The 12,855-nt window shown below is 33.0% G+C and overlaps 1 protein-coding gene across 4 annotated transcripts in view; it reads right to left on the bottom strand.

Annotated features, from left to right (window-relative positions):
- The window catches only part of UPF2 (UPF2 regulator of nonsense mediated mRNA decay), a 93,715-nt gene that overhangs the window by 24,587 nt on the left and 56,273 nt on the right, over nt 1-12,855 (bottom strand). For 3 of the 4 annotated variants that reach the window (XM_016134434.2, XM_016134436.2, XM_036228186.1), the window contains 6 exons: nt 12,173-12,286; nt 10,053-10,169; nt 6,985-7,170; nt 5,097-5,300; nt 4,118-4,393; nt 1,929-2,112 (listed from right to left, as the gene is read on the bottom strand). In XM_016134434.2, the coding sequence (XP_015989920.1) occupies nt 1,929-2,112; nt 4,118-4,393; nt 5,097-5,300; nt 6,985-7,170; nt 10,053-10,169; nt 12,173-12,286 (1,081 nt within the window). The remainder of the gene's footprint in view (nt 1-1,928; nt 2,113-4,117; nt 4,394-5,096; nt 5,301-6,984; nt 7,171-10,052; nt 10,170-12,172; nt 12,287-12,855) is intronic. The other variant, XM_036228187.1, reaches the window with a different exon arrangement.

Genomic DNA, 12,855 nt, shown 5'->3' with positions numbered 1-12,855 from the left:
AATATAGCCAGTTTAAAACAAAATAAAGATTTAGAGAAATATTTTATAAGAGAAATTACATAATGTATTAAGTGAAAAAAAAAATCCAGTTATAAAACTGTAAACATGTGAAAAATTTTTTAAAAAGAAAATATATCAAAATATTAACACATAAATATCCTTATGTACTGAATATCAGTTATTTTTGTTTTCTTGGTATTTTTCAAAATTTCTACCATAAACATGTTATTTTTAATAGTATTTAAATGATTTTTAAATAATTTAAAACATAATTATAAGGGAATGTTTACAGTGTCTTTCCATTAACTATTATGTTAGCATTGGGTTGCTATAAAACCAAAATGAGATAATAAATTTGCTAAGTGCTTGAACACAAAAACCATGAAAGGCAAGATACTACATTATCTTATGAGTCTGTCAATAGGAAATAGATTTAATACAGATTTATTCATATATTTCTTCTTTCTGACATTTAGATTCTAAAACAGGAGGAAAATGAGAAAATTTGGTAGCATAATTATTCTAGTTGCCACCATCTTTTTAGAGTTTCATTCACAAATGGTGACCTATTTTTCCCTTTCCATATCTAAACAAGGACAGACTCCTCCAAAGAAGCCTGAAGTTCTTTAACTCTGGTCTATAAAGGACAAAGCACACTGCCCTCTTTGCTGCTACCAAACTGAGTGTCGAATTAGTATTTCCTTATGATCACTATATAGAGAGTACCATTCATAAAAGTTTTTTGGGAAATAAGGTTAAGAATCAACGATTTCAAAGCATATAAGTGAAATAAAGTAGAAAAATAAGCACTTTGCCTGACGTATCATTTTAGACAACTCAAAATCTGAAAGGATAACGAAAGTAGAAAATTTGAGACAAAGTTCAAACAACAAAAACAATCACATATGCCATTATGGGCTGAGTAGTAGTAGGAGTTAATAACTGCACAATCAGGGGCACCTTTAGAAATAATGCTCAAATTGATAACAGCAATTGCATTCTCCAAAAGAGGGTTTACCTCTGGAGAAAAAAAAATGCTATTAATATGCTGGATGTAACACAAAAAAGTAGTTTCAGAGGAGAAAAAAAATCACAACTGCCTTCACCACAAAAAGTGGTTTTTCAGATATGCAGTATATCAAGTTTATACAATATAACTGGTGAAGGATCTCCTAATGACAGACTTATGGATACCAAGTGTTAGCAGGAAATAAAATACTAGCTTAATAGCATGAAAGCATGTCACTTTGAACGGATAAGATGAAACATGCTAAGAATGATCTGCAAGTAAACCGATTGGTAAGGCTACACCTTGTTTCCATTATTTCCACTGACAAAGTTAGTCAGCTGCTACGGTTCCTTGTGGGGGCTATTCGAGAGCTAACTCTTCTTCCAGAACAATCTCAGAAGGATACTGAGAGAGCAAATAGACCAATTTTCCTGTAGCACGTTTTTCTCATTTTCTCTAGTCCTTAGACACTTCTCCCAGGGAATAAGGTCTGAAATTCTACAGAATAGTTCCAAACTTCCAACAGGTACTCCCCTCTTCTATAGTTTTCGGCCTACACTGTCTTAGGAAATAATGCTTGTTAAAACTATACTATATTAAAAGAGATGCTATGACCAAAAGTAGATTTTATATTAGCAACCAAAAAAATTCTAAAATTAAGAGAGGCCAACAGGAGGACTGTGTTTTTCCATCACTATCATTTGCTTCAAGTCTTACATGATCATTTACCTCCAATTTGGCATTAATGAAATCAAAAAAGTTATGTCACTCAGATCCTACCTAACACTATTAAGTAACACTCAACATCGAAAACAAAAAGTATACAAAAGTAAACTCTAACTGATAATACCACAAAGCAAATTCTAGACACAATTTGCCATATACCGTCTTCATTTTCTCTCTGTAATTATTTGCTTACCTAGTTTTATTAAGAATTCTCGTTCCAAGTCTTGTACCTGCCTGATGGATTCTTCCAGAGAATTACAGAGTTTGATCTTTGGTCTTAGCAGTTCTAGTGTATCACTGATCATGTAATCTATGTCAATAGGAAATGGATGGTCTTTTGTCCAAACCTCCAAACTTTTCTTCCACCAAACATAACGCTGATAACAAATGAAAAATAAATTTAGCTATTAAGTAATTAATAACAAAAATATTTTAAAATAATAATCTATACTGTGATTATCTAGTTATAATAAGTTAAAAAGTTGTACAAGACGCCTATCATTTAATTAATGGTCAACAGCAACGATCCTATTCCAATTATTTTCCCTCTACCTATACAGTTTCTAAGCCATTTGGTGACTTGAATTTAAATAATTCTATTATAACTGTCATAATCTTTTTTAAAGGCAAGAAAAAATTATAAATAAAATACAAAATAAATTTTCAGATATTGAAACAAGGCAGAAACCCCACTCCCAAACCCCAAAGAAGGTTTGAATATTTAATTTTACAAGAACAACCAGATTTGAAGCCACAGCTTTGATAAATTTTCATGATTTTTTCTATGGTACTTGCTTTGATTTTTAAAAAGGTCAATTAAAGTATCTGAAGACGGTTTTCATACATAAAAATCATTAATCAACAATCATTTATTGAACACCTACTGTGTATATGGCACAGTTTAGATATTTTCTGTGTTTTTTCCTGTTCTGGTTCTCTCATTCCATTCTGTACTCATACTTCATAGGTTAACATTAACTAAAGAGCACAAACTGAAAATTTACTCGTATATACATGGTATTTGTCTGGGTACTTTACTCTTCCTCTCCAGTTTGTTCTAGGTCCTTGCTACCTTCACTGGGGGCTTGTTAGAAATGCAGAATCTTAGGCCCCCACCGTAAACTAACTGAACCATAATCTGCATTTTAACAATATCCCGAGGTGATATGTATGTACGTTAGAGTTTAGTATTACATTAAAGCTTAGATCCTTTCTTTCTGGTCTTCTAATACATAACTGTTCACTCTATGTTCCATGCTGAACGGGCCTCACTCACTTCTTACCCACTTTCCCCAGGTTTATTCCTGCCTGTTGAATTAAGTTAATCAATGTGAAAATATTTTTGTCTCTTTCTGCTCCCGAATATTCCCAAGTGGCTCCTTTCTCTCAGCCTGAAATGTCAGAGTGAATGCAAATAAGGATTCTCTTTTGAAAGACATTCTACTTTGGATGCTGACAGTTAAGACGGACATTTTGCAACAAAACTCTGGTCTTCAATACAGACAGTCTCCAACCTAAGACATTTCTTACAGACAGCAGGGAATCTGACTCTCTGCAACCCTCCCTCCCCATCTTTTTCATTAATCTGGAAAATAAGAGAGTAACAAGTTGTCCTCTATTGCAAAGGCATATAACGGTAGGAAGAGGCTAACAAACTGCTCTTCCCTAAGAGTATTTATACCACTTAACACCAGCCACTACCTGGATGTATTTTTGATACCTCAAGTTGTAGTTTTAAATTTATATTTATTATCAATGGATGAACGAAAATAATACTAATAACAGTGATCATACAGAACTGAATGGTACTATCGGTACTTTATTTCAGTAACATCTGGAGATTTAAATAGTTAGGTCTATTCATTCTAATTGGTACATGGAAAACACAACCCAAAAGTTTTACCAGCGAGTGAACAAATAATTTTCGGTGTTAAAAATGACATTTTCCCAAACGTTAGTTTTTTCCCCTTAAAAAGTTAAATCATTTAGAAACAAAAATTTTAGATGTAAAACCAGAACACAAATAAGAATATTATCAAATGTATAAAAAATGAGAAGCAACTTAATTCATAAGTTACTGTACCAAATATCATAATTCATAACTTACTGTACTAAATTTATTAACTGAACCAAAATAATTCCTAACATTAATGATTGATCATTCATTATCAATCATAAAAGTTACAATGCAATTCGAATGTTTACATGATAGAATTCATCCCATTTTATTTTTAAATCTCTAAAGCATCCTTGCAGGAAGGACAAATCTAATTTAATTATAAACATATATATGATATATGAATGTTACATTTCTTATCTAATATTTCTGTAACACAAGCAATGTGTTAAATGATGCAAAACTGCATATTTCAGTTTATATACCTGAAAATACACAAGGAAGCAATCAAGTTTTCGTTTACTGGAACCTCTGTCAAAGTACTGGCCACAGGTATCCAAAATAGTGCATACTAATCTAATTCTGAAAAGGTGCTCAGGAGGGTCCAGTGAACTTGGAGAGCCATCAGGGTTAACGCCAAATGAAGTGAAAGAATAAAGAGTTCTAAAAATAACAGCCGATTCCACCATTCGGTAATTATAAAGCTCCCCTAAGAACTTGGCACTGCTGATACGTCTCTGATTAAATTTAGGTTGATTAACCTAAAGAAAAAAAAAATTTCCATTAAAGAACAGCAATGCGTTTCAAAAGAGGTAAAATTCTCCTCTGTCACTTGACAATATCAATTACTCAAAGAACACTGAACAGAAAGAAAATAATGGGTTCTTCCCTTTTCTAATAAGGTAGTTGCTTCTGGGTATCCTTTTTCTCTTGCTTGGAAATGGCTATCTTTACAATATTTTAATAAAAATAACATGTTAATTATTAAAGTCAATATAAGCTACCATTAAATGAATTATATGAAACAAGTAAGGTGTAATTTACCCTACCAGCCCCACATAACTTAATTTCTCTGTAATCCATGAATTAAGGAAGCAAAACCTATAGAAAGAAGGATCTGCTTACAGAAATTCTTATCAAATGATTATCAACTCTTCTAATTAATAAATCTATATACTCCTATAATTTGAGTCCCAATAGTGACCCAGAAATATAAATTTACTACACTCTTCCAAAATAAGCTTAACTGGTCTTGAGAAGAGACAAAAAATACCCAGCATTAGCCTGTGAAGAGACTAGGAAATCTAATACAACAGGGTTTATTGAGAAACTACTAGTTTCAAAGAAATAATAGTAAACAACACCATATGGAGAAAGGAAGGTTTTCTAATTATTATTTTTCCTTTCAACAATAGAATTTAAAAGTTAAATTATCCACAAACTCTTAATTTGGTGACTTGTTACCTCCATTCCTAACCGAATATCTTCTAAAACTCCATCCACAACATGGATTCCAACATCTTCTTGGTAGAGCACTAGTCCTGCTAAGAGGTTGGCCACACAATGAATACTATTATATTTCACATTCCAGATGTTTATCATGCAACAAATTACGTAGTCTTTCACTTCTTGGTCCTGCCAGGGTAACTTTCTCATCTGTCTCAAAACCTAAATGTAGAGAATTTTGTTTAAATTACCAAGATAAGTACACTGTAGGTCCAATATACCTGATAACATAAATGTTTTATTATGATTATGGAGATAAAGAACTTTTGAAAGGTCAATGAAAGAAATACCCAAGGTTTATCAAAAATAATGTTTCTTTTGTGCATCATTTGATGTAAATAATCTCAGACACTTCTTTTTATAAATCAAAATTTCCAATAAATAAATAAACCCAAGATCCATTGGTTAAAAGGTCACTTACGATGGAGGACACAACATTAAGACTGACATCACACAGCGTCCTACTTCTGCATGTGTAAAGGGGGATAATCAAAGCATTTATTTCAAAGTTGGTTGTAAGGATTAGACAAATTAAAATGTGAAGAATACAAGAAAGTGTTTGGCACATTATAAGTACCTCATAAAAGTTAGCTTTTACTGTTTCAGAAACCCTACTGGTAATGGCATAATCAGCAGAGCTCTACCTATAATCAAGTTATTTCCATTTTTATTTTGAAACAGACATGAGTGGCAGACTGTAAAGTATTCCTTTCATCTCTCTACCTACAATTCATCTTTCAAACACTAATTATGTTCTCGGATCAGTTTCACTGAATATGTTAACATCGTCTCAACTGCATAAGAATTCTATATTTTTTTTACTTCATGTAGACACTTGTAAAGTAGCTTTGAAAATCTACTGTTTTAAACGACTACTGTCTCTGACTCTCTGAAAGTTGGTTTCAATTTTCAAAGCTACATTATCATTCCTTATCACCTTCTACCTTGCCCACATACAATTAATTATATGTATTCTTTCTTTCCTATACGTTTTCTTTGTCCAGAAGTTAATATGCTTCATTTTTTTCTAAAAAGAATAAGTTCTACTGTTTTGACTTGTAGTGTTAACCAAGAAATGTTTTGTTCAACATATTTTAAAAGTGAAGTTTCTAACAAGATAACCATAATTATTAAGATAATAGATCAATGAGTTCTTAACCTTTTCCGGAAACTGACCCCTGGTGAAAATCAAAAGAAAGCTACAGACCATTTCGTCCCAGAGATTCAAAATTATAAAATTTCAGATGGTCATGGGCTTCCTAAAGCCCCATTCAAGGTTAAGATCTCCTGTTCTGAAGCAAAATATTTAAAGGCAAATTCATTACAGAATACCAAAGACGAAGTCATAGTTTCGAATATATAGAGAGCATCAAAATTCAATTTAAAAGAATTACCATTTTAATTAAAGAAATTATCATCATAAAACATATATCCCATATATTATGTACCATCACAAGAATTCCTTCTTAGGATTTCTCGTGGAGAGTCAATCACAATAGAACTGGGGCTCTAATCCCACCTCTCCTAAACTTCACTGCTGAGACTTTAATAGCTCTGCTTCAATTTCTCCATTTACAAAATAGGAATGATGCAGGGTACTTACATTTCTTCTTTGTACCTTGAGAGGTACTATACTTCTTATCTTATTTATAAACAAACCGATCTAAGAAAACTAAAATATATGTCCCTAGTCTAAAACAATTTAGCGCATGATCTAGAAGGAAAGTACACTGCTCTTAATACCTACTGTCTTAGAATGACAAAGAATTTGGTTGAATATTACATAAGCTCAGCACTACCGCAAATCTCAAGCTGACCATTATTCTACGAATTCATTGAGATTTACCTTTTCAGTGGTAACCTTGGAGAGATCCTTGTACAGAAGTTTCCGTACATATTCCTGGAGGGGAGGTCGTTTCTTTTTCACTGTTTTTTCGGCTGGAGGTGGGTTGCAGTAGTAATAAGCATTCTCCACCATTGTGACATATCTTGCATCGAGATGCATTGCTTGTTTCTTTCTCATCATTTGTTCCTAAAATTAAAAATCTACATTACTCAAAACACTTTCACCCTAAGGTTTCTTTGTTCCTAATAAAATTTCTATTATCAGTGATGAGATTTTAGGAAAAAAGGCTAGAATAGGGCAAAAAAACAAAACAAAACATTACTAGGTATTTTTAAGCCTGTGCAGGCACATAAATTGTTATACCATTATTCTTTTTTTTTTTTTTTAGAGCAAATCAATCCACAACTCAAGAGAACTTTGCTACAAATGGAACTTCACTTATAACTCTGCCAAACTACATGAATTCTACATAAAACAGGCTCATAAATATGAGTGACTAAAACTAAAGACCAGAAAGCAGCTCTGGCTCTGGCTCTTCCACACACAACTGAGAACTGATTTGCTCTCAGAGCTGCGCCATCTAGTGCTGCACCAGGTAAGTCTGACATAGCTCTAGAGCTGAGAAAACCAAAAGCCAGGTCTACTAGTTCACAGCCCTCAGCAGCAGCTCAGAGAGGTGATAAAAAACACAGATCTAGTCAATGATCATCTTTCAGGTTTTCTTAATCTGACATTTCAGACTGGATGATGCGGGGCAGGGAGGGGGATGTTTGGTACAACTCTGACCTCTACCCATGAGATGCTGGCTGAGAACCACGGGACTAAGTGAAGATCTTCAAACATTCCTAATTCTTAAAACAGCGTCACACTAAGCATTAAGAGGACTAAATTTATTCATTCGATAAACACTTTACTTTGCACTTACTATGTGCCGGGCACTGTGCTAGGTGCTGGAACTCACCAGTGAACAAGACAGACATGGTTCCTACCTTCGTGAAGCCTAACTGTCTGGTGTAGGAAGAAAGAATAAGCAAGTCAACAAATAAATAATCATTTAAATAATAATTGTGATCAGTGGTATAAAGGAAAATAACAAGGCACTAAGATGGAGAGTCATGGGGAACCTACTTTAGATGGGGTGGGTTAGGGGCAGCCTCTCCGAGGAGACATTTAAGCTATGATCAGGAAGATGACAAAAGGTTGAGAAGAGCTATAGGGAAAGCATTCCTCTCAGAAGCAATAGCAAGAACAGAAGCTCTGAGGAGAGAGACTGATACGTCACAGGACCTAAAGGCAGGCCAGGGAGACGCCAACAGGGAATGGCTGAAGCAGGGAAGGCTAGGCAACGCCAGACCGCAGACGTGGTAAAAACTTTCTTTATAATCTTTAGTCTTATCTGTGGCTGTCTCTGACTCAGTGTGTCTCTTTTCTCTGTCTTAAAGATTCAGGTTAGTCTCTAAAATAAACACTTTTCCTGGAAACCTTTCCTGACATACCAAGACTAGATTAAGTGCCTCTTCCATCTACACACATAATACCCTATGCTTATCCATATTATACTGCATTTACCATCATGTATTCTCATTGCCTGTTCACTCCTCTGTCTGACTTACCAGACTGTAAACTCCATGATAGCAGAGATTATCTTGTTCACCTTTACACCCCAATGGTCTGACGTAAAAGTTCGCACTCAGTGAATAATGAAGCTGTTAGGGAAGATCTTTCCTGCCTCCTTCAGTCTGGCTTAAGTATCCCTTCCATGAGGCCATAACATTTCCTGCATATTGCTACTGAAGCACAGACAACATTGTACTGGAATCAGCACTGTGAGGGCAGCAATTATGTTTCATTCTTTGTACCACCCTCCTACCCAGCCCTAACATTCCTGACATATAGGAGGACTCACAAAAACATTAATGATAAACCAGGCTCCTGTCCAGAAAGCAAGAGAACCAATGATAAAGAATAGCTGCTTTTACTGTAAGAGGGGGAAAGATCCACTGAGCCAAGAAAACCAGTCAGGCAGGAAAGGACTTTTGTTTCCAGCAATGCAAGGTTCATCCATACCACCACAACTGGTAAATTTTTCCCCTAGCAAATATAAAAGACTCAACGGTATAAAACATAGACATTAAAAGCTACGCTTTCATGGCACCTCTATTACATTTTTATATGCAGTGTCTCATTTAACCTTAGAAGCCTGAGCCAAAGAGGAAGAAGTTTTCTCCTTGTTACAATAAAAATTTGAACTTGGACTGTTACATGATTAATGTGATATAAGGCCAGAGAGAACTTGGAAATCAATTCAATCTGGTGGCCTTCACATTAATATTTTTGTTTATTAGAAATAAATTCTCATGTTTCTTCATTTTAAGTATTATTGACAGAGTATTCAGGTTTACAGTTAGATTCTAAAAAAATAACATCTAGAGAAAATGACACAATCAAGACTTTTGTTAACCATAACGTGACTTAACAATAGTCCGTGCCCAGGAATTCCTAAACCAGAACTCTCCTAACACTAAACCAATAGCTCCTCCTCCATTACACCCCCTTCCCACCAAAGACTACAAGCAAATGTATGGATTTAGCAATAAGCATGATAACTTAGTTGCTTAATAAACTTAATGGCCATTTCGGCATCCTAACTGATTTAAGAAATAACTTCTCCTCCATTAATTTTTTCAGCTTATATTTTATGTTTTAACTTTAAATTTTAATTTTATATTTTAAACTTACAATTTATGTGCTTATGACATTAATGATGGCTTTGACATTGACCAAGAACATCCATAAAGAGAGCTCTAATATAACAGTGTTAAGAGTCTCTGCTCATTTCCATCATTTTTCAGAGTTATTCTTACTTAAACTTAAACCTCCTTCACAATATCATTAACTCACTGGCAGTCAAGTAAGAAAAATTCCAACAGCTCTCCAGGAATGGCCCTCACATGTATGGAATGTTCTAGTTGAGGTAGAAATATTTACATTTACATGGCAAAGCAGGATAATAGGCACTGGTTAAGTTTTTTAACCCATGATGTAAAACAAGAACCTCAAGCCCTTACCAAAAGTACACTGGTCCTCAAGTGAGATTCTGGAGATCTGAAAAGAAATCTTCCACATGTTTCCAGTAGGGTACATGCCATTTCAATATGGTGATGGGAAAAGTCTGATAGAAGCATCTGTAATAATAATAATGATGAAAAACCACAAAGACAACACTTCAATCCTATTAGAGAAAGAAAATATTATACATCTAATAGGTGTTATCAACTTAAAAAATGTCAGTATAAAAACAATAGCTAGTCTACTTTAACAGTTTTCACTGCTGGGAATCTTTTGTGATCAGCCATATATATTTTATCTAAAAACTTCAATATATTGAACATCTTTCCCTTTTAGATATACGGAAACTAATATCAAAGCCCTTTCTAAATTTATTAAATGCTATGTATTTAAACACATGTCACATACACGGCTAACATTTTCTAAATGACTTTTTGGTTTTGGTTTATATGACATTTACTTTTAAAATTCTACAAAAGGCTCATTGTATGAAATTTACAAACACGCTACCGTAACATTTTAGCATTTATCCTCCCAATCTTTTTCTATGCATATTTTCTAAACCAAGACAGACTCAGATATATCATATTATTTAATAACTTGTTTTTTTGGCTAACACAAGTATTTTCCATGTCTTTATCCTTCTGTGGCATGCTTTAAAAGGTATATAGGACTGTATAATATGAACTGTACTAAAACTTAATTGATTCTTATTTACTGGACATTCAAATTGCTTACAATTTCTTGCTATTATAAACAGTGGTGTGACAAACATCCCTACAGATAAATCTGTGCACACATTTATGATTATTTCCTTAAAACTAATTTATAGAAATGGAACTTGTGTCAAAGAAATGTACATCCTTCTTAAGACATTTTTAATAATTAGTACAAAGAAATATACTAACATGTTTAAATTGTTCACAGCACAATTCCTTTCAATTACAGCACTGAGCAAATCTTCACAATCCCTCTTAAAATGCTGTACAGTTTACCCAAATGTACTTTGTAGTCTTCTGAGATGCTCCAAGTAGAGTTTGGAAACTTAACCCCTTGAATATTCATAATGACTATCAGTATTTCAAACACTCAGTAAATCATACTTTACATGATGCTTGTTTAAATTTGTTTAACTCAGGGTTTTCCAAATGTGCTTAGAAAACCAGACTTTGTGTGATTTACCTAGTAATATCCCAAGGAAATTAACTTGATAAAAAATTTGTTACTGTTAGAAATAAATGATCAATTTCAAATGTAGAATTATTCCATCTATGCTGCATCAGTTTTATGATATATAGTTACTAATTGATTTATTTAATTCCATTGTAGATATAAAAATATCTAAATAATTGAAATCTTCCCGAATTTTCTGAGACTTTCTTTATGATTGATTTTGGTAAATGGTCTACGTGCATTTGAAGAGATTATAAATTCTGATGCTATTGGGTATAGTGTCAATTAGATCATGGTTATAAATTATGTTATTCAATTCTATATACAGCACCTACTGATTTTGTCTGCCTGTTCTTTGACATTGAAAAGTGTTTTCTAGTCTCTCACTATGATTTGGATTTATTTCTCCTTTCCTTGTCGATTTTTGCTTTATATATATTGGAGCTACATTACTGTATGCACACTGTTTCAGAAACATAACACTTTCCTGTTAAAATGACTACTTCATCATTACAAACTATCCTTCTTCATTTCTAATATTACTTCATGCCTTGAAGTCTATGTTGTCTGATAATAAAACTAGGAGTCTTTTGATCAATGCTTCGCCCATCTTTTTACTTTAGCCTTTCTGGTCTTTATATTTAAGGGTATCTATCTCTCTTGTAGGCAGCACATAGAGGTGTTGTTTTAATCAAGTCTTATATTCTTAAGGCTTTTATACTTGATGTATTTCGTCCTTTTACATTTCATGTAATTACTGTTACAGCTATATTTGTATCTTCTATCCTATTATTTATTTTTCATTTTTATCATCTGGTTAATATTTACTCCTCTTGTCTTTCTTTGAATTAACCAAATATTTCTTAATTATTTCATTTTCTCTAGAATTTATAAATTAATTTTAAATTTGTCTATTAAAAATAATTCACGTTAATTCAGCACTAACCTTTAAACAATGTAATGTATCATTTTTTGTGAACATCTTAAACTTAGTTAGTTCTCCAATAAAACGAACAGTTTTGTTCTTTGTTTCAATATTGATCTGGTCCTTTTTTCGTACCTACAAATTAAGAGAGACATTGCTTAGATAACATTTTGAAATCTCTGTGATAAGAATTGTTATTTTAATAAGAATGAATTCACTCCAAATATTTTAAATAAATTTGGGTATAATTTCTTGCTATACACAAATTGATTTAAGACAAAATAAGCTCTGTAGAACACCAGTGCCAGGATGTGGTTTGCAAAACAGTTCCATGGTTCAATAATTCGGGAAAATAAGGCATTTTATCAGGCTTGAAGTGGCTCTCAAATTAAGAAATCTATTTAACTTAATTCAATGTTTCTCAAATGTATTTGGCAACATAACCTCCCCCCTTTTGAAATGTTAACAACTATTAATTAACAGCCATTAATATTGTAAGAAACACACTTTAGGAAACATTGCTTTAAAATTATGAATGCCAAGAGTTCACTTAAGCAAAAATATTGTTAAGGCTAGGTGTATTATAGTTAATGACTATATACATTTATTACAAATTCATTACAATGACTTTCCAATATAATCACTAATTCTTTTTTTATCACCAGTCACAGTTATATAGCAAAGCTCGAATCCTTTGCAAATAT

The sequence above is a fragment of the Rousettus aegyptiacus genome, unplaced genomic scaffold (genome assembly GCF_014176215.1).
Source record: "Rousettus aegyptiacus isolate mRouAeg1 unplaced genomic scaffold, mRouAeg1.p scaffold_m13_p_10, whole genome shotgun sequence".
In the NCBI taxonomy this organism is placed as follows: domain Eukaryota; kingdom Metazoa; phylum Chordata; class Mammalia; order Chiroptera; family Pteropodidae; genus Rousettus; species Rousettus aegyptiacus.
This window is presented reverse-complemented; position numbering and strand designations above follow the sequence as displayed.